General features: G+C 44.0%; 1 protein-coding gene across 9 annotated transcripts in view; it reads left to right on the top strand.

The window, feature by feature from the left end:
• MYO5A (myosin VA) overlaps positions 1–22,638 on the top strand; it is a 187,012-nt gene that overhangs the window by 50,745 nt on the left and 113,629 nt on the right. For all 9 annotated transcript variants that reach the window (XM_075897261.1, XM_075897259.1, XM_075897267.1 and 6 more), the window contains exons 2-4: positions 293–403; positions 2,801–2,972; positions 13,670–13,814. In XM_075897261.1, coding sequence (XP_075753376.1) covers positions 293–403; positions 2,801–2,972; positions 13,670–13,814 — 428 coding nt within the window. The remainder of the gene's footprint in view (positions 1–292; positions 404–2,800; positions 2,973–13,669; positions 13,815–22,638) is intronic.

The following is a 22,638-nucleotide window of genomic DNA, read 5'->3' as shown; positions in this document are numbered from 1 at the left end:
TAAAAAAGGCTTAAAAAAACTAAAACATTACAGTATACTGTATACAATATGTACAATAAAAAGGGTTAAGAACACTTTATATATAGTATATAATGTATACAGTATATATATAACCTGCTTATAGTACCTCCTGATAGACTGGCATATCTGATAATCTGGCACCACCTAAGTCTCATAGGTTCTGGATTATCAGAAATCTACTGTATATAGGAGTAGAACTTTTGGTGGTGTTTAAGTTGACTATAAATTATGAGAAATTGCTGATCTGTTGCTTGTTGATTTTGTATTGCAGTATGCCAGGGTTTGGATCCCTGATCCAGAGGAAGTCTGGAAGTCAGCAGAACTTCTCAAAGATTACAAACAAGGAGATAAAGTCCTCCAGCTTCGACTTGAAGAGGGCAAGGTAAGGCTACATGTTGTCATTAGGCCTGTGACCATTGCTATGTGCAGCAGGCCGTTGTATAGTAGCATGAAAGGTCAACTTTTCAAATTAGGCCCTACTGACATATGTGCAGTTGTTTGGGCTCATAGTCTTTCAAAGTTATCCCTTATACAGGACAGCAATTATATTCTCCCCTGATTTTCCTATATACAGGCAGTCCCCGGGTTACATGGATCCAACTTACATCAGATCCCTACTTACAAACAGGGTGAGGCAACCCCGCACTAGCTGCTTCCCCCCAGCAGACCAGGGAGATGTGAAGCTAGCGCCCCCCCCCCCCCAGCAGACCAGGGAGACGCGGAGCGGCTTTTCTCAGCAGACACCTCAGCTTGAGAATAAAGGACTGAGGGAAGTGAGGTGTGGGAGAATAAAACTGAGCTCTGGAGAAATGTTTGGCTAGAGTTTCCCCTACAATATGTACCAGTTCCGACTTACATACAAATTCAACTTAAGAACAAACCTACAGTCCTTCAGCTCTGCCATCCAAATGAGCCCATTTCCTGTCTTTTAATTCCTCCATCAAATGGAGCATTTGCTGCAGGTGTGGCAGGGTGAGGCTGGCTGATCCCAAAATAATTCCTTAACCCCTTGTTGTTCAGTGTGGGATTTGTACAGCTCATCGTATCCACCTTTCCTAGTCATCCCTCATGTTTTATTGTATCATTCTTTTCTGCTTATTCTGTAACTGAAGTCATAGTCACATTTGATATCCCAGTTAGCTGCTGTGGAGATTTTCACAAGAAGAGAAGAAACATATTCTATTTATAGAAATGGTGATCTCTGGAAACACTTACCTTGATATGAAGCATCAGATTATTTTTGTTAAAGAAATGTAAATGTATTGACGATGAATGTTTCATGTAAGATGTAGTGGCCAATACATCAGGAGTAAGATCTGTTTCTAAAAACTGATCATCTACTGAAATTGTTTATTTTAATTTGTCTGCCCTTTCTCCACTAAGCAATATAGAACTTGCTTACATGAAGATGCCTATAGTAGTTAAATAAAAATAACAGATTACACAGGTAGAATTGTATCTACCTGTTTTTCAGTGTTTTTTCCCAAATGTCATATAGTCCTTCCAGACTTCCATATAACAATATAGATGAAAACTACCCACCTGCCCCCAAAGGACCCAGAAATTTCCAAATTTTCTTTCTGAAAGCGCTACTCACTTGTATGTCACACTTGCAGAATGGGGTTGCATTTTCCAGTCATCGCAAATTGCATTGGGAAAAGATAATGTCATTTTCAGGATGCTTAATGTTAGAGTTACAGTTTGTGTTGCTTTGCATATGGGAATAGCTCCATATTTAAAAAAAAAATGATTTAAATATTCCTCTTAGTTTTGCTGTCCCAGGATTCTCACATTGTGTTATTAAACGACAACAAGATACAGGTTGCATCTCCAAAATCTATGACTCTCTAATCTGGCAACATCTGTGGTCCAGCAGGACCAGAGAGTCCTGGAGCTCAGGAGTGTAAACCGTCTGGGAGCTCTGTTCCCCGGGAGCTCCAGCCAGTGGGGCAGCAGCGGCACTGGTGAGCCCCCGTCCCTGGTTAGCCCCTGTCCCTGCTGAGCAATACAGCAGCGGAGCAGCCAGCGGCAAAAGCAGGGCATCCAGCAAGCCCTTTCCCTGGGTATCGCTGGCAGAGCGCAGCAGAAACAGGGCCTGCAAGCCCCGTCCCCTGCGTGCAGCAGAAAGCAAGCCCCGTCCCTGGGGATTCCCGGTCAGGCGGTGGAGAAGCAGGGCCACGGAGGCTGGGGAGCTCCGTTCCCGGGGAGCTCCGTTCCCAGGGAGCACTAGTGAGCTGGAACCCAAGTCCAAGCCCTGCAGGCTGGAGCTCAGTGCAATGAGGCCAGAGTGGAGCCAACTGCAGGGAGGAGGAGTGTCCTGGGAGGCCAGTGGCAGGGGACCGCCCCAAATCCAGCAAATTTCCTCATTCGGGGTGGTCAGGTCTCCAGGGTGCCGGATAAGGGAGGTCCAACCTGTAGTTTACTTCGCTATAGTCGGTTTGACCATCTTTTTTTGTCCATTCTGCTCAAAAGGAACATGATATACATCATAAATGATATAAAACTAGATTGGATTTTTAAAATTAATATAGCTTTAGTTAAATCTATTTTGTTAGCAGCAAGGGGAAGAATTTTATTTTGTTTTAAATTAACCTTTAAGGTCTTGCTCTAAAAAATCCTAGGAGAAAGCAGCAGATAAAAATGCACAAGACAAGTTAAACAAATACAGGGAATGATTACCAAAGGAAAATGATTAGTGGGATAAATTGGAGGGATAAGCCAAAAATGGAAAATATAAAAATATTCCTTTTCATTTCATGTGTGTGTGTTGAATTTTCAGGATTTGCAATACTGCCTTGATCCGAAGACGAAGGAACTGCCCCCGTTAAGAAACCCTGATATTCTTGTTGGTGAAAATGATCTCACGGCACTCAGTTATCTCCATGAACCTGCTGTTCTACACAACCTCAAAGTTCGCTTTATAGATTCAAAACTCATTTATACCTACTGTGGTAAGTACGTGATCAGTTTCCTTTATACTTTTGCAAGAGACAAAAAATAATAATAATAATCCATTAAAATTGCCTTTGATAGGGGAAAAGAAGGTCGGTTATTGATAGAGCTCTGAATTTAAATTAAGTCCTGGGTTTTCATTAAGTATGAGGCATTTGGGGGTATCATTTAGTAAGAAAGGCTCTGGGAAGATACAACACATAGCTTCGTCCATCAGGTAGGCCCAAATCAACTAGGCCTTTAAATATGAAGATTCATCATAAATCTGCTTCGCTTTGATGTCCTCCTAGCTTCCAAAGGGCTCTGTTTAAAATGCCTCTTCAGAATGCTTATTTTGAGGTAATAGGAATTCTTTGAGGAACATTGTGTCCATTGCAGATGCTTACCTAATTACATGTATTAGCTGGAAAAGAGCTTTGAAAAATGTCAGTGTGTCTTTGGAAATGTATAAGGCAGTGGTTCCCCACGCGGTGCCCACAGGCGCCATGGCACCCGCTGGGGCATTTATGTGCGCCCATCGAGTGATCAGGGCGGACCAAGCCATTCTTGCGCCCCGGGCGCATGGCGCGTGAGCGACCCCTGCCCCGGGCACGCAGCGCATGAGCGGCCTCCACCCCAGGCGTGCAGTGCATGAGAGGCCCTGCCTCCGGGAGCCCAGAAGCCCCAAAAGGGTGGAGACCACAGGTATAAGGCTAAGTTGATAAAGCCCTTCAGTTCACCAGACTGACTTTTTCCCAGCTATGGCTAAGTTGGTATTGTGCCTTCATTGAGAATTCTAATGACTTTTCCTTCTTGCGATTTCCATTCAGTACAACTATGGGACTGAGGTTATAGAGACCACAGAGAGTGTATGTGCCTGTGTGTTTGTGTGTTCATAACGGTGCTCTTTGTTAATGCTAGAAGAACATTTAATTCATAGCTGTGTAAATGTGTGATCATACAGTGTCATACTTGGCCATAATTTTTCAATCAACTACAACTGGAGGAATTTACTACGGGTTGTACCTCCAAAATCCAGGACTCTCTGGACTGGTAACAGCTGTAGTCCAGATGATCCTGGAGCAGAGATCCCTAGAGCCTAAGGGCAGGAGGGCCAACCGGGCGGGACATCAGAGTCGGCAGCCTGGCTGGGGGTAGCACGGGACCAGGGCCGGTGCCATCCAGCAGCCCCAGGAGACAACCCCTGATGTCTGGAAGACACGTGGCAAATTGGTTAAGTTTGGCAAACCATCAAAGGGCATAAAATGTTTTACTAAAAGGCAAGTTTGCTGAAGTTTGAAGAAGCTTTTCAAGCTTTTTACAGGAATGTCTCATCTGATGAGGATTATGCAGTTTGCACGTTAGGTTTATTAGAAGCATGTTTTCAGAAGTCTTTGAGTTTTCAAGTGATCAAAGTGCAAACAAATGAGATTTGATATGATAATTTTTGACCTTACAGGATACCCAGAACTGCGCAGCTATTGAGTCACTTTTTCTCCTTTACTCCATTACCATCGAATATCCCACATTATAGGACAATCTTTTTGAGCACAAGATCTCTTTTTGAATTTAAGTGAAATCCAAGAGGTACCTCAAATATAAATACCTTTGCCCTGCCTCCTTTCCTCCCCTTCTCCAAGGCCCCGCCCGTCCTCATTCAATCCTCCCTCTCTTGCCCATCCTCACTCACTTTCATCAGGCTGGGGCAGTGGGTTGGGGTGCATGCTCTGGTTTTGGATTAAGTGATCTTGAGTGTGAGAGGGGCTCTGAGCTTCTCTTGGGGCAGGCAGTTGGGGTGCAGGAGGGAGTTCTAGGTGCAGGCTCTGGGAAGATATTTGGATGCAGGAGTGTTCAGGGATAGGGCAGGGGCTTAGAGTACAGGAGCGAGTTCATGACTGGGGTAGGAGTTTGGGATGTGGGCCCCAGCTGGGCACTGTTATTGGCTCCTGAATGGTGGTGCAGTAGGGCTAAGGCAGGCTCATCCCTGGACCACTCCCAAAAGCAGCCAACAAACTCCATTCCAAATCCTGTTGTGCCCCCTGCCCTGCTCTGTGGAGAAAGGATAGAGAGTAGGAGGGGGCACCTTGACATCAGTGCCCCTCCTTTCCCTCCTCTGCCCTGTACAGAAAGCAGGAGGCTCCCTGGGGAAGAGGCAGCTCTAAGGCAAAGGGAAGGAGGTTCGCAGCAGTGGAGGGAGGGGGCAGTTGAAGTGCTGGCACTTGATAGTCTCTCGGCCAAACCAGTCAGGATCACCTGTCAGCGGCTCCAAGATCTACCAGTAGATCCCGATCCACTAGTTGGTGACCTCTGTTATAGGGAGTGTGGGCATGTGTATTGTGTGTTAGGGCTTGTCTATACATACCGAGCTGCAGTGTAATATAGATGCTGCCTACACCAACAGGAGAACTTCTCCCATTGGTGTCAGTACTCCACGTCCAGGAGAGGCAGTAGCCATATCAATGGGAGAAGTCCTATCATTGACATAGCACTGTTTGCTCAGTCAGTTATGTCGGTGCGCTAGGTGTCAACATCCCAAACAATGAAGTACTAGCTTTATACCAAAGTAAGTTTGTAGTGTAGACCCGAGCTTAGTGTAATAGCACCAAAAAAGAAAAAAGGGGCAAGTGTTGGCTTAGTGACATACTTAGGAAAACAATAGTATATTTGCTGCTTTTCCCCACAGATCTATCAAATGGGAACTAGCACAGTTACAAGGTTAGTTGCATCTTGGACCCCTCTGAGTGCACTCCCTCCAGTGTTTGATCTTTTGCCCTTACCTTTTCTGGGGTGCAATCATGCAAATGTCCCACTTTAAGTGTGAGCCCTGGGTCACAGCACCCTATGTTTCAACTGTGACTACTCACCCAGTCAGATAGGGGTTGTTACCTGCAAATCTTCTCTTGGGGATCTTGTAAGTAATAATGAATACAGATGACAGAAGATAGCTTTCTCCAAACAAAAGTATAATTTGTCAGTTGATCTCAACCAGGGGGTATACATACTCTGGATGTGTGCAGAAGTCTTCCAAGAGGAACATCAACTTGTCTAGATGTTTGCCTCATTTCATAATAGGCTAGATAAAAAGCACTAGTGAAGTCAGTAAAAACTAAAATTTCCTACAGTGATATTTTTATGCTGCTTTATATATCATACTCTGAAATGTAAGTACAATATTTATATTCCATTTGATTTACAGTATTTTAGAATTATGTGGTATGAATGAGAAAGCAAGCAATTTTTTAGTAATAGTGTAACGTGCCACTTTTCTTTTTGTGTGTCTGTCTGATTTTGTAAGCAAGTAGTTTTTAAGTGAGCTGAAACTGGGGGGCAAATCAAACACCTGAAAAGGGTACAGTTGTCAGGAAAGGTTGAGAGCCACTGGTTTATGTGCTGGCTTAGGAGCAAAGCATAACAAGAGAGAAAATCAGGCGGTAAACAGAAGACCTATGGATATGTTTCTTAAGGTATGCCTATACTGCAAGTAGACACCCACTGTCGGCTTGTGTCAGTTGACTAGGACTTGGGGCAGAGGCTGTTTAGTTGTAGTGTAGATGTTCAGGGCTTGGGCTGGCGGCCAGATTCTGGGACAACACCCAAATGTTCATATCACGATTCTACAGCCCCTTAGCATAAGCTTGAGTTAGCTGCTATGGGTAAGCCATGGGTTTTTAATTACAGTGTAGACTTACCCCTAGAAGCCTGCCATGCCTTAGGCAGGTTTGTCTTCACTCCCTCCCATGGCCTCTGTGATCTGTGAGAACAGCTTCTCATCAATGACTTTCAACAATCTCACACTCTGTCCCATGAGAGTGTCACCTTTATCCCTTCAGAAGCTCTTTGTCTCTGGTTCCCAGTTTTCCTGTGTTTATGAAGTGGGATCTAGGAAGTTAGAGGTGGTACACCAATGCAAGTGGATCTAGTATTGTCCCTCAGATGTGACTAAATAGGTGCCTATCTGAAGCTATTGTTGTCTTTCCTGTTTGGATACGAACAGACCTTGCTTGAATTTATCGCTTGCATTCATACGTTACCCTTTATTTAAGTCAGGAAAAATAGAATATATAATGTTTGTAAATTATTACAGAATAGATGTTTGGAAAACATAATCCCTACTATACATACAAAATGATGGGGTGTAAATTAGCTGTTACCACTCAAGAAAGAGAATTCAGTGTCATGATGGATAGTTCTCTGAAAACATCCACTTAGTGTGCAGCACTTTTCTCCCCCTTCTTCCCCCCCCCCAAAAAAAAGAATGTTAAGAAAAGGATAGCTAATAATACAGAAAATATTATATTGCTTCTATATAAATCCACGGTATGGTCCCACATCTTGAATACTGTGCAGATGTGGTCACCTCATCTCAAAAAAGATGTTGGAATTGAAAAAGGCATATACAAGCGGGAGTAGGGGAAAGATTAGGGATATGGAATGACTGCCATATGAGTAAAGATTAATAAAAGTGGGATTTACATCTTGAAAAAGAGATGACAAAGGGGAGAGATGTAACTGAGGTCTATAAAATCATGCCAGGCTCAGAGAAGGTAGATAAGGTAGAGTTCTTCCCGTAACACAAGAATTAAGGGCCCCTCAATCATAGTAATAGATAGCAGGTTTAAAACAAAGGAAATTTTTTTTTTCACACAATGCACGCTCAGCCTGTAGAACTCCTTGCTAGAGGATGTGGTGAGAGTCAAGACTACATCAGGATTCAAAAAAGAATTAGATAAGTGTATGGAACATAGGTCCATAAATGACTATTAGCTAGGATAGGCATGGATGGTGTCCCTACCCTCTGTTTGTTGGAAGCTGGGAATGGGTGACGGGGATACCTCACTTGAGGGTTACCTGTTCTGTTCATTCCCTGGGGGCACCTGGCATTGGCCACTGTGAGAGGACAAGATACTGGGCTAGATGGACCTTTGGTTTAACCCAGTATGGCCGTTCTTATGTTAATAGCACCAAGTAGGGATGTGAATGGTTAACCAGTAGGGACTAGAGCAGCCCCATGGGGCCCACCGCAGGCAGGGGGCTGCTCTAGCCTTGCGCCCATGATAGAGGGGCTTGTGGAGTACTGCTCAGGGTGAGGGCAGCATGCAGAGCCCTCTGACTATCTTAAGTATAGGAGCTGGAGGTGAGGCATATTGCTGCTTCTGGGAGCTGTGCAGAGCTAGGCAAGTCCCAGACCATGCTCCCCAGCTGGAGTTTGAGGGCCAGATTAAAATGGCTGATGGGCTGAATGCCCATCCCTGTCTTAGAATGATAAAAAGGGAGGTCAAATGAAAACTAAACAGGATTAAATTTCACTGTAATGTCATTTTAAATTAAAGAAGGCCTGATAATTTCAGAGTAGTAATTGACCAGAGATCTGGAAGTAATTAGTTCCGCTTTGTTCTTCATTATTTCTACAAATGTTTTCTGCTCAAAACAGAACAAAGATTTGTGAATGTTAAATGGGAAAAGTGCATTTCTGTTATTCTGACACCCTTCTTTGTTTAAAAGTCAGTGAACTTTGCTGGATGGCTGGGACATTATCAGCCTACCAAACAATGAAGGTGCCAATGGTTCTTTGTCTGTGTAGATTCTGGTGTTACTACTCTTCCTCTCTAAATGCTAACTGCAGGTCCATATCTGCTTCCTTTAACTATCCAATCTTTAGGTGTTTATAAACGATCAGTTTTGCTTGTTACGTACCAGCTCGGTTTTCCTTTTGATATTTATATACCTACTGCCTCTTTTTGTCCCCCCCCCTCCCCTTCCCTATTTAATTTTGGTTCTGGATATCCAATAGTAGGAGGTTTGGCACATTGAAGGGGCTCCCCCAAAAGACTGATCCAAGGTGGGAAGTAGCCCTGATCCTGTGGACATGTGACAGAATGAAACCAAGAAACTTCCATAAAAATTATTCTTAAAACTGGTATTTTATAGGTTGGCTTAAAAAAATCTGTAGAAAGTGTAAATTCTTCATTTATTTCTCTAAGGTTTTTCCATAATGGATATTATTTGTCTTATGAATCTATGCTGAAGTAAAGTATATTTGGCTGTCATTTTAGCTCAATGAGATTATTTTTGCCTGTATTGTATAACCAGCATTGGGTGGGTGGACGTCTCAGGCTTAGTTTAGGAGCCTCTATAGCTTGAGCTATAAAGCTAGCTAGCTCTCAGCTTAGGCTGTAGATCTCCCTTGTTCTTATCTCTGGCTGTTAGTGGTTTAAGTGTCACTATATGGGACAGTGAACTATATTAGGGCTATGTCTACACTACACTCTCAAAGAAGCATGGGATTATTTTGAATTTGCATAAAATCTTTAGCATCTCATTGATTGGCCTCACGAGTCTGAGTGGCTTAAAGAGATTTTATGTAACATGTTCCTCAGTGTTGAAGACAAACTCGTCTCTAAGATATGTAACGGATATCTGAAACTAGGGAAGAGAGAAATCTAGTGTATTTCAAGTTGCAAAAATATATTTCTATTTGTAGTGTAACCCCCCTTTTTCCTCCGCAGGTTACTCGGGAGCAGGTCACACTCACAAGTGTGCCTGGGCGCCTGATGGTTTTAACATAAAAGGAGATCCTGAGTACCCCAGTGGTGATGATGTTTAGTTGGGGAAACCCTATCCACCCCCTTGCTGCTGTCCCTTGCTCATAAAGAACATATAATGGCGGTGCCTCCACCTGGCTGGCACTCACTGGTGTACCTTGGGAACCTCCAGGAATAAACGTATTCCAACAATAAACTGGATCTAACTCCAGAACAACAATTACAAATCATAAATAATATACATCTAATAGATTGCATTAGAATGAACAACCTTTACTTAACTTAAAGAAACAGGATTTAACAAATTAACAGTGAATAACATCAATTAACAAAGTACACAGAAGTAAAAGGAACGTATCTAGCTGCCATTTGCACTGCCAATATTTATCCCACCCCAGAGTGTGCACACCCCTGGACTCGGAGTCCCAGACTCTTGCTTGCATGGGCGCGCTTGAAGAACTGCAGCAGTAATGGAGATTCTCTGTAGATAGGGTGTATGTGGGTCCAAGCTATGCAGCAGCTCTGGTTCACTGGGTTGGCCTCTCTGCCTCTCTTTGAACTTAGAATTAGTCTGTATCTCTGAGGTCTGTCCCAGGCAGCATTTTCCAAAGATGCCCAGTTACTCACAGTCTCCTTCTGTGTGCTGGGTGCAGAGTAGCTTCTAGCCACAAGTACAGCCAAAGAGCCTCCCCTCTAGGGCAATCAGAAGCAGCCTGCGAGATCCCAGTCTCAAAGGCTCGCTGTCCCAGTCTGTAACGGCAACGTAACAGCTCCTGAACTGGATCAAACTCCTCCACAGCAGCCTGGTTCCCTTTCTGCTCCAAAAACAGAGGGACGAGTCCACAGACTGCTGAGTCTTCCTCCACACATGTGGAGAGACTCAGATCTCCCAAACAGGAGTCACTTCCTTCCTGTTTTTCCCCAGGCCTCATGGGAATTGTAGTCTGTGAGGCTAGATTGCAGCACACAGGGTCTTCCCAGAAAATAAGCAGAAGCACCTTTAGTAAGGGGACTACCATAGCTACATCTGTAATTGAGTTTCTCAAAGTAAGAATCATTAGTCATTTCAAATCATAACCATTAGCTTAGACAATTTATATGAAGTTCAGTGCATTATTATGTATTTCTTAGCAGCTGTATAAATTGATTGGAATAACAGCCATGTGATTTATTAATGTCTGAAATGAGAAAAGAATCCAGTTGCTCATTTGGATGGGGAAATGCAGTGATAAAGTATTGCTAATCAAGAGCTTGACTGTTTCCCACAGTGTTTCTACATCTTGGCTGTATAGGCTTGCGTCAGTTGGTGGATTTAGAGTCTTTATAGTTGAGGCTGTGTAAGGATGCTTCTGTTGATTACTGCTTAGATGGAAGGTGTATGAATAGTCTGTAGAGTCATATGTTTAGAGAATTTAAAAATGGATCAGTGACTCTTAAGTAATTGGATCCTCCATTGCAGCCATTTCATTTATGGAATTTTTCTCTGGGAAACCATTAACAGTGACCGAGTGTGTAAAAATTCCAGGAAGATGTAAGCATAATGGCAAGAATAAGGAGGAAAGAACAGAAATGCTCAAGGAATACTAAAGATCCTACATCTGTGGAAGAAGTAAAAGGGAAGGAGACGTAACAAAGAACATTTCTTGTACAAGTTGCACCTTTATAAACTAGAACTCTCTGGTCCGGCAACATTCGTGGTCCAGCAGGATCCTATAGCTATTTTTGTATGATACATTTCTTAGGGAACAACATGTTTTACTGAAATCCCTATGACTTTCTGATGTAGAAAACATTACCTTCATCCAGCTCCTTTGACAAATCCTCTGAAGGGAGAAGCTTTTTATTTTTTCCTGTATAGGCGGAAAAAAAAATCATGATCTTGAACTAGGATCAGCAAAAATAGCGTCAGCCCTTTGCATTTTTGTTTGTTAGCACTAATAGTTTTTCAGATTAGAAATTAGAACATGTATTTTCTGATCTGAGACAGACCTGTCCTGTTTAGCCATGGTGGAATTTTTTGGTGTTCTTGCTGTTTTTATTTATTTATTTTTTAATTTGGGGTACACATTTCATTTGATGTTGTTTTTAAGAAGTTTCCATGCGTACATTTCACTCTTGGTTCCTTTTTATTTCCAGTTAACTTCCTCCTTTTTGTGTAGGTATCTTTGGCATTTTGCCCCTTATACGGATATTAAATTTAATAATATTATGATTTGTATTCCTTAGTAGTTCAACTTTATTAATCTCTTGCACTAGATCCTGGTCCCAGCATCTTCATTGTGCAACCAGCTTAACTGTAGTCTGTTTTACTTTTAATTTAGTATGGATGAATCTGGCTTTGTGGCACCTTGTCTGTTCCATTCCTGAGCTTCTGCCCAGCTCAGTCAATGTGTTGTAATACTGAGCGATCTGTAACATCTCTGCTATTCCATTTCTAAGTTTTAACCAAACTCAGATTACAAATTATTTGGCACATGTGTGATAGGAACTAGATTATTTCAATTATTATCCAATTATTTCCTTGTCAGTTGATATTTTATTAGCTGTATGATGCCTAATATATCTCAAGGAGCAAATCAAGACTCCTTCTACTCCATTTCTGAAAGGTATGTGCTCATTAGAAAGCTTGTTTGTGGTTTTATTTCACTGGTTGCTTGATCTGTAAATACACGACAGTATTTAGTCGTTTGTGAAACTGGGATGATACTCGGATCAGCAGGACCAGATGCCTTTTCTTTGCTATTCTATGAAAAATGTTCTACAGGTTGGACCTCCCTAGTTTGGCACCCTCAGAACCTGACCGGTCCTAGCTGGGGGATTTTGCTGGATCAAGGGAGATCCTATCTGGCCACCCTGCTGCTGCCTCCCCCCAGCCTCTGCCATGCTGGACTCCTGGTCCCACTGGGGGGGGTGTGCTGGGTCCTGCCGCCACGTGCCGGGCCCCCAGCCTTGCCACGTAGCCCAACTGTGGTGAGTGGGGCTCCTGGCCCCACTGGCAGCTTGATGCCAGCAACCCATTGCCCTGCTAGCCTACAGGGCTCCCAGTTGTCAGCCCTCCACCGGGACTCCACGGATGTTGCCAGACCAGAAAGTCCTGGTTTAGAGAGGTTCCACCTGTACTTCATGTCTCAATCATGATATTGGTGCCTGCATAGTATCTTGTTCTTTCCCTGAATCACAGATGTTTTGTGCTTTAAATTTCATAGAGAAAGTGAAGGTTGGTTGCTGTGTAAATTTAGATGACAGTGCTATAAATATACCTGCTATGGGGGAATTAAGGGTTCATTCAAATGATCTTGCATAGAATGATGCCTGGTGTGCTTATTAGACAGCCACAAATAGGACTACAACTTCTTTCTGCCCACATGGCAGCTGCTTCCTTACCCAGTAGTGTCACGAGATATTTGAAATGGGAGCTGTAGTAAGTTAAAAACATATTGACTGGCTTTCATTTTTGCTGAAATAATTGTGGGAGTGTTTTAGCACTTTTAGATGTCACATTTTGATTTCTAAGGTCAGTCCAGAACCTACATGTGCCAAATCTACACTTCGATTTATTTGTGAGCACTTGTTGGAGGCCACTAGTCAAAATGAGGCCATTGTTTATTAGCACGACTTGTATTAAACATTCTAATACTAATTCTTTGCTACTAAAAATGTCCAATATCAGCATATGATGCCACAACATCAGGCACAAATAGCTGACATCACAAAGCCCATGGGAAAAGTGGTCACTTGTTCATTTTAGAACCTTTCTGTTAGATCCCAACAAGTATAGGTGAGCAACTGAGAGGCCATGGTATATAATAAAAGATGGGAAGTAAAGTCTTTACTGATCTGACTGAGTAGAGCTGGCTGTTCATGAGTATTCAATATTGAGCTGATTTACTCTAAACACAATGTTTCATTCTTCAAAGGCAGAGCTTTAAAAATGGGGGAAGAGTAAAAGTCTGATTTTCTTAGCAAGAACGTGAATTGTGTTCAAACTGGTAGGATACATATTTAATATCTAATCCAGTTATCTTTCCATTTACTCAAATGGGCTTTGGATACGGTTTTTATTCTCTTCCAAGCTAAACATTCAGGACAGATTAGACTAACGTACACCTGGCTTTTGACACTTTTACATTTTCAAATCAGCCATTATTAATAGATTTTGTTCCATTTCTTTGTAGGTATCGTCTTGGTAGCCATAAATCCTTATGAACAACTGCCTATCTATGGCGAAGATATCATCAATGCATACAGTGGTCAGAATATGGGGGATATGGATCCACACATATTTGCTGTGGCTGAAGAAGCCTACAAACAGATGGCCAGGTTTGTGAAAAAACAGCCTTTGAAATGTTGTGTTTTCCATAGGAATGAGGCCTTAAGTTCCTAGTCAGTGGATTTGACTCTGCTTTTATTTCCATTTAATAGAAGGTGTGAACAAGTCTCTCTTTGCTCCACTTTTCTAATTAAATTTCAAAACCTAATAAACCAATGAAATTAGTAAACAGAAAAAGTGTGTCGCTTACAGACCAGTACTCATTTGATAGCAAATGGGAAGGATCAGGGTTCCCTTTAAGCTGTGCAATGGTGCCCAAAAGGCTTAGGACCACCCATGTCGCCTGCAGAACAATGCAACAGCACTCCCACCATTCGCTTTTCTGCTGGACTGAAGGCGAGTTGTGGTGGTGGCCTGATGCATTCTGACAAGGCCGTGTGGCAGAGGGTGGCTACCCTGCCCCTGTTTGCTCCAGCTGGAGCCAGGGTATGGTAAGGTTGTCCCTGCAAGGCAGCCTCGCTGGCCCTGGTTCCAGCTACTGCGGCTACAGCCCAGCCGGGGCTAGAGATGTGTGGTGGGCAGTGGCTGCTCTGGTGGCCGGGGCCAGAGCCACATGGCAGGCAGCACAGCTGCTCTGGTGGCTGGGGCTGGAGCGGCCACATAGCCCTCATACCTCTCCCCCTGTACCTCGGCTATAACACCAGCCAGGTGGGCAGCCGCCAGCCCTTACCCCCTTACCACAGGAGCTGATGGCTGGAAATGCTGGGCAGTGCAGCCCCAGCCCTTCCTCCCAAAAGAGTTGCCAGCTGACCAGGGGTTGGTGAGTCCAGCTCCGTTCCCCCGCCCCAGCGTGCAGCTTTCTGGGGGGCCAGGCAGCCCAGTCCTGGGCCCACCTCCTGCAAGGAACCACCAGAGGAATGGGCAGCCCAACTCAAGCCTCCTGCTAGCAAGGAGCTGCCACCTCCCCGACTTCTCAGCCCCCCATCCTGAGCTCTTCCTATAGTGAATCCTGCACCCCCTGGCCTGAGCATCCCCATACCTCCCACCCTCTGCCCTGATTCCTGCGCCTTGTTAATTATCCCTTCATTTAGTATTTTTTCTTGTATAATAATTTAAATTTACACATACGTGCACACACACAATTTTGTTAGTACAGTAAAACTCCATTAGTCCGGCATCCAATGCTCCGGGACTCCTGATGGTCCAGCACCATCAGGAACCCGGAAGTGCTGGGGCAGCCGGACAGGCTTCCCCCATTCCCTGCCTGCCCCTTGCACGCTGCTGAGAAAAGCTGCTTCTGGGCTCTGTTTGAACAGCTGTGAGCTCTGGGGAGTGAGAAGAGGCTTCACATGCTGCTCCTGCCTCCAGCACAATCCCATTGGTTTCCAGCCAATAGGAGCTGCCTGTTATCAACAGGCAGCTTGTGAAACATCCTGCTCCTCTCCCCTCAGGCTCATAGCTGTTCAAAAACCACATGGCCCCTGCAGTCAGTGGGGGAGTGAGGCAGGCAGGGAATCTGTTTGAGAAGGTTGCTGGCTGGGAGTCAAACAGGTATGTCTCCCAGCCACAGCCTGCCTCTGGCACCCCAACCCTTTGCCCTCCTACCCTACATAACCCAACACTCTGCCCCCCCCTTCTGCACCATTTCCCCCTCACAGATCTTGCACCCCAATCCTCTTCCCCAGGTCACAACTCAAACCCCTGCATCCTCTTCTGCACCCTAGTCCCCTGCCCCAGGTCATAACCTCCTCTTGCCCAAGGTCACAACCGAAATCTCTGCACCCTAGTTCCCTAACCCAGGTCATAACTGCCTCCTTCATCAAACTCCCTCCCAGACCCTCTCCTGCATCCCAGTCCCTTACTGCAAGCTCCCTTCTGCACCCAGTCTACATCCCAGACCCCGCACCTCTTCCATTAATATGGAAAAGTGTGGCTCTTGACCACTGTCCAAATTCTTGAAGTGCCCCCCCCCCCATCAAAAATTATTGCCCTCCTCTGATCTAGTCTGACATTCTTCACATTGCAGGCCATTGAACCTCACCCACCCATTTCTGCAATAGACCCTTAACCTGGGCTGAGTTACTGAAGTCTTCAAATCATGATTTAAATACTTCAGATTACAGAGACTCCACCTTTTACACTGTTAGTTTAAACCTGCAAGTGGCCCACCACCCGTGCTGCACAGGAAGGAAAAACATTCCTATTACCAATGTTTCTGCCAATGTGACCCAGGGCAACATTCTTTCCCAACCCCCAGATATAGCGATCAGTTAGACCCTGAGCACATGGGCAAGACCCACCAGCCCGACACTTGGAAAAGAATTCTCTGTAATAACTCTTGAGCTCACTTCATCTAATGTTCCGTCACTGGCCATTGGAGATATTTGCTGCTAGCAGACACAGACCACCTTGGAGTGGCCTCCCCCCATTAAAAATTATTGCCTATTCTTGCCTAACTGATTTCACCATAATAAGCATGGTAGACCAGCTTAAACATGAGAAAAAATGCATATTAATGTCCTGATTGAAGAATATAGAAATATACCTGGCCTATTGGACTGGGGACACTCCATCAGCTTATACAACCCTTATTTCCCACATGATTCCCTCTATCCTGCAAGCTCCATGCAGGATGCTTTTCTGACAGCTTCTTAATGTTCCCACTTGCTCTCGTCTTCTGGAGCAGGAATAATGATTTGCTACTTCTCTATTTCCCTAGGGCTACGTCTAGACTGCAGGTTTCTTTCGGAAAAAGCTTTTCCGGACGAGATCGTCTGAAAAAATTTATTTCAAAAGAGAGTGTCCACGCTGCCAAAACGCATCGAAAAAGCGATCTGCTTTTTCGAAAAATAGCATCCAATGAATGTGGACACTATCTCGCAATTAAGTTCTGATTACTGTGGATGGAATGGCCACCAGGGCACCTCTGCTTTTTCCCGGAGGCTTCTTCTTCCACACAAAGGCACATGCCTTTTTCCAAAAGAGCTCTTTTGGAAAAGGCATTCTTCATCATAGAAAGAGGCTTCCCGCTATCAGAAAAACCCCTCTGTTCTTTTGATTTTTTTTCCCCAAAAGAACACGATTGCAGACTGGATGTAACTCAAGTTTTTTCGGAAAAACGGCCATTTTTCCGAAAAAACTGCCATGTAGACATACTCAATGTCTCTTTGGTGGGCAGAGGAAGTAAAGCAGCCCCTCACATTTGTGCACACACAGACACTGTGCCCATTCAGGGATCACGACTCTGTCACGCTAGCTGCTGTACAAACAGAACCAGGGCTGTGATGGACTTATATGGATTTGCAGCATCTGACTGGAATAATTTCCTTTAGAGCTGTATTGATACAATTAGAATGAAAAAGGAAAATGTCCTTTCCTGCTGAAGTTAAGTGTTTTTGGTGAATTATGAAGGAAGTGTAACCCATGCTGGGATCCCCTGCGCTTGCTGACTGTTGTGTCTGCAGCTATCCTATGTCATAATTGACATCTGGTCTTCTGTCCTGCTTCTTTGGACTAATGATTTTTGGCAGGCAGTGAAAGGGTTAAACATGGTTATAATTGGAGCCTAGAGTTCATATGAGGTGTCCTGCTGGTTGCTGGGCAATAAGCTTTAGCCTCCAATTGCAGCAGTGACCTCAACTAATCCCCAAGGAAATCAGTTTCATTTTGCTGGGTCATCTTTGTGCCCTTTCAGAGTACAATCTGTCATGGTTTTGGAGCCTGTACTGACTCCAGTTTTGTCCAGAGACATGTGTTCTGTATGTCCAAAAAAAGTACAGTGAAATTATAGTTTCACCGCCTGGCACTTTTATGTTCTAGAGCTACACTTCCTGGATACACTTAAAATGGTAAGCTACACAATTTACTATTAATAGGTCTTGTTTGTTTAGGAAACCTACATGCTCTTTTCAGATTTGTTCCCTAAAGGATTTACCAAGTTGCTGTTGCACAGAGTCACAGCGGATTGACAGACTTACAGACCTTCAGTCCTTTGTACTGAAAAGAGCATAACTGAATTCTCAGCAAGTCTGTTACTGGAGCATAAAATCGTGAAGTGATGAGCTAATGATATCTAGCTCTTCTTAATGTGTAGATTGCAAAGCACTTTATAATGTAGATCAGTATAATTATCCACATATTACAGAGGGCGAAACCGAGGCACGGGAGTGGGGAATGATTTTCCCAAGATCATGCAATAGGCAAGTTGCAGAGCTGTTTCCTAAGTCCCAGTTTAATGCTCTATCTACAGTAAAACTCCATTAGTCCGGCATCCAATGCTCCGGGACTCCTGATGGTCCGGCACCATCAGGAACCCGGAAGTGCTGGGGCAGCCGGACAGGCTTCCCCCATTCAGCTACTGCTGAAACTGACCAGCAGCTGAATCGGGGAAGCCGGGAGCAGAGCAGCTGGGGTGCTGCCGGGTTGGTCCGGTAGAGCTGCCCCTCGGGGCTGCGGGACCAACCCGGCAGCACTCCAGCTGCTCTGCCCCAGGCGTCCCCAAAAGCAGCTGGGGTGCTGCCGGGTTGGTCCCGCAGCCCCAAGGGGCAGCGCTACGGGACCAACCAGGCAGTACCCCAGCTGCTCTGTCCCAGGCGTCCCCAAGAGCAGCTGGAGTGCTGCAGGGTTGGTGCCATAGCGCCGCCCCTCGGCGCTGCAGGACCAACCCGGCAGCACCCCAGCTGCTCTATTGCAGGCATCCCCGATTCAGCTGCTGCTGAAACTGACCAGCAGCGGCTGAATCAGGGACTCCGGGGGCAGAGCCTGACTATCGTAAGGAGGGGCTATGAGGGGTCTGGGGTGGCATCCCCTCCCACTCCACTCCAGACCCCTCATAGCCCCCCTTTCTGATAGTCCGGCATATCTGATAATCTGGCACCCCCTGGGTCCTAAAGGTGCCAGATTATCAGAAGTTTACTGTAGTAGGTCCTGCTGCCTAACTTGTAAGGGAGTTAGAGATCTGTGTGCGGTCAGCCTTGTCTTCAGCTGCAGTCTTCAAAGTAACAATTTTTTTCCAAGCTTCTCTTTTTTTCAATACAAAAAGCAAACCTCATTCATGTTATATACTTTATATGTCTATGTTTTGCTATGTCAGGAGTTTGATGTTCTAAGTGTATACATGGTATAATAGACTTCATGTCTGGCAAGCATTTTACAGATATTCACTAACTAATCCCAACACATCCTTCTGAAGTAGGCAAATATAATAATGACCCTTTTTATAGTGGTGAAACTCAGGCATATTTTGTCTGTCTTGTATCTCAAGCTTTATAAGTAAAATAGAACCTCAGTTACAAACACTTTGGGAATGAAGGTGGTTCATAATTCTGAAATGTACCTAATTCTGAACAAAATGTTACAGTTGTTCTTTCTGAAAATTGACTTAAAAACAGCTTTGAAACTATACCATGCAGAAGAAAAATGCTTAATTTAAATGAAACAGGCACAGAAACAGTTTTCTTACCATGTCAAATCTTTTTTTGAATTTTCTTTCAAATAGTTTAACATAGAACTGTACTGTATTTGCTCTTTTTGTCTGCTATCTAATCGCATACTTCAGGTTCCAAATTTGGCCAGTTAGTTCATAACTCTGTTTTGTTGTAGTTAGGGAAAAAATTGTTTGCTGGCTGGTAACAGGACCTGTTGTCATGACTCACTGTAAAATCAAGTACATGCCAGAAGCAGGGAGAACCATATGCATTGCTTCTGTGAAGGGAAGAGAACTGCAGGTCAGAGCGTGTTGGTGTTGAATAGTCAAGATGGTATTCAGGGCAGAGAAAGAGCAATCAAGAATAGACCAGGCTGTAGAAATGCTGTCTGTTAGCTCTGTAGCAGGAGCAGTGGCACACACTTTGGTTTATATAAGCACATACATAATGTGCACTAATATGTTTTTTTATTCATAATGCTCATGCAAAAACACCACAGAATGTTTCAAAACAATGTAGTCTCTACTTGTCATTTTTAGAGTTTATTAGCTCTGCACACCTTCTCAGTGTCTTACATACATGCGCTAATTAATCCTCTCAACAGCCCTTTCAGAGCTGAAAGAATAATTATCTACATTACACCACACCCTTCTGGACCTGCAAATACAAGTGAATTATGTTAATTTAATCATTGCAGTGATGTGGATAGAATTCAAAGATGAAGTGGCTCAGAAGTGAAGGAGGTGGCTATGGTTAAATTTGGGGGAGAAAGGACTATCAGAAAATGGAGATCTAAGGAGTAAGAATGTTTGTTAGAATGGGATAGAAGTTATGGGCTATGGATAAAAGATGTCAGCTAGCTACAGAGGATGCTTTTGCAGATAGTGGTGGCAGCCAACAGGCAAGATGAGTGGCGAGAAATTCTGCTGGTGAACTGGAAAATAAGGGGAGATAAGGTCAGAGATGGAGAAAATTTTGTCTTTAAGGAGACTAGAGAGCCAAAGCCAGAAAACCAGAGGATAGTGAACTTACTGCTGAAAAGAATTGTAATCAAAATAGTATGTTCACAAGATTAAGAAAGGGTAAAATCTTGTTCCCCACACCCAAAGTCACTGGAATGCTTAATGAATTTGGAAAAGGCACATTTTAATTTGGCGCTGCTTTCGTTTGATCTAAGAGCTTTAGGAAATGGTTCTTCTTTTAAAGAAACAGTTTTATATTACGTCAGAGTGGCCAATTTTTAGAATGGCTTTAACCAGACCTCACTCTCCCTGTTGTACAGTATGGCCTCAGTTTCCAAAGACCTTCACAATGAGGATACGTCTAGATTAAGTTTTATTTTCAAATGGAGGTATGCAAATTCAGTGCTAATTTGCGTATCTTCTTCCGATCGCTTTTTCGAAAGTGAGTTTTTCGAAAGCGAAAGTAGTTTGGACCCTTTTTTTTTCGGGAAAAGCCCCCTTTTTCAAAAAACTGTGTAAATCTCCTTTTTTTTAGGAAGAGCGGGGTTTTTTTCGAAGAAGGGGTTTTTCTCCAAAAAAAAGCATCCAGGCTACTTTCACTTTTGAAAAAGCGATTGGAAGACGATATGCAAATTAGCACTGAATTTGCATATCTCTTTTCGAAAATTAAACGTAGTCTAGATGTACCCTGAGTGAGCAGGGCTACACGTGGACAGCCTCATTCACACCTACAAAAATTCACAGTGGAGAAAACAAGAAGTTGCAGAGTTTCTGAAGTGATGCACATGTGGCAAGTATTGCATGTGTAATGGGAAAGAATCCTTTGGACTTCAGTTGCCCGTAGAGTTAGGCCTATAGTGACAAGGTGTGCAGGTCAACACACTAGTCCATGTAGTCTGACACCTCATTATGCAGGGTATAAACAACTTGTTTTGGTTATTCCATTCTCTCAGTAATGCATAGGAGCTTCTTAGCCTCCTAAATGTTTTGTGCCATGGAAATATCTTACTCAGCTCCCTGATCACTCTTCAGTCTCATTCCTACATTCTTCTACTACTAGATTTTTCTTTTCAGTGGAATGTGCTCTGGGCATATGAACAAGTCCTTACAGATGCAGTGTGTAATTCAGGGGTTCTCAAACTGGGGCTGGTGACCCCTAAGGGAGTTGCAAGGTTTTTATACAATGGCTTGTGAGTTAGTTGTCAGCCTCCATCCCAAACCCTATTTCACCTCCAGCATTTATAACAATCTGAAATATAAATGTGTCTCATTTATAATGGGAGTCACATTCAGGAGCTTGCTCTGTGAAAGGGGTCACCGACATGAAAGTTTTGAGAACCACTTTATAACCAACGAAAGATGGTTTTACTTTGTCAAGCATTTTATTAGAAAATTACTGTAAAACCAAATGTAGATAAATAGAAGGTGTCGCTCCTCCCACCTTCCCCCCCGCCGCCGCTGCTCTCATTGGCCAGCATTCCTCCTTGCAGAGCCCGTGGACCAGATGCAGCCAGCAGCTTACTTTGATCTGGCCCATAAGTCTTGGAGCTCCCCTCCACCCCCCGCAGTGTCTAGTCAGTGTGCCAGTTATGTGGGGATGGGGAGCCCTGAGGCCAGATCAAGCCAAGCTGCTGGCTGCAAGTTCCCCATCCCTGATTTAAGGGGAGAATTATACTAAATATGAACAACAGTTTTAGGAGGATTACTTTAAAAATCTCTACTAGATATTGTCTTTGAAAATATATAAATCCTTAGCTTGCTGGGCATCTCAAGAAATTCTTGATCCCTGTTGTAGCTAATCCTTAAAGAGTTATCATAGTTTTCTACAATGTGCCAGTTGTTTCTGCCAATGTGTTTCAGTTGCTGTGTGTGTATGGGCTGGGTGGCTTGTGCAGATTTCAGGGAATGAGCCGGTATTCTGATCACTTAGTTCCCCATGTCCCTGAGAAAGCTGATTGAGGCAATTAGATAAATCAGTCAGGCTGATGGGCTAATTGGCTCTTTCTCTCATCCAACCCCTCAGCCCAGCCTGATGAAGAAACACAGAACAAAAGTGTGGAGGGGAGCGGGGGAGACAGGGCCAGCTGAGCCCTGTCTCACAGAAGTGTGAGGAAAGAGACAACTGTTCCTCTCAGATCCTGCAGAGAGGGCTGAAAACGGAGGATATTGTAAATCACCTTTTGACAGCAGTGGCATTGATGGAGGGAACTCGTATAAATGGCACTGAGACTGTACAGCCAGTGGAGTCTGCAGTTTCTGTGGAGCAGGACAGGAGCGAAGGCAAAGTCTCGTTACATGGTTTCATAGCTGACTTACTTTGAGCTATAAGATTTACCTGACGTTGCCCGGGTCTTTAACTCATTTTTTGTTTTTCTTCATTTAAATCATTGCTCTGGGGTTAGGCTGGGAGTTCGGGGTTCGGTGTGCAGGCTGCCCCAGAGAGAGAAGACTGCCCCAGCCCTCTCACCGCAGCAGCTTGGGGCCTG

This window comes from Pelodiscus sinensis, chromosome 14 (genome assembly GCF_049634645.1).
Source record: "Pelodiscus sinensis isolate JC-2024 chromosome 14, ASM4963464v1, whole genome shotgun sequence".
Classification (NCBI taxonomy): domain Eukaryota; kingdom Metazoa; phylum Chordata; order Testudines; family Trionychidae; genus Pelodiscus; species Pelodiscus sinensis.
This window is presented reverse-complemented; position numbering and strand designations above follow the sequence as displayed.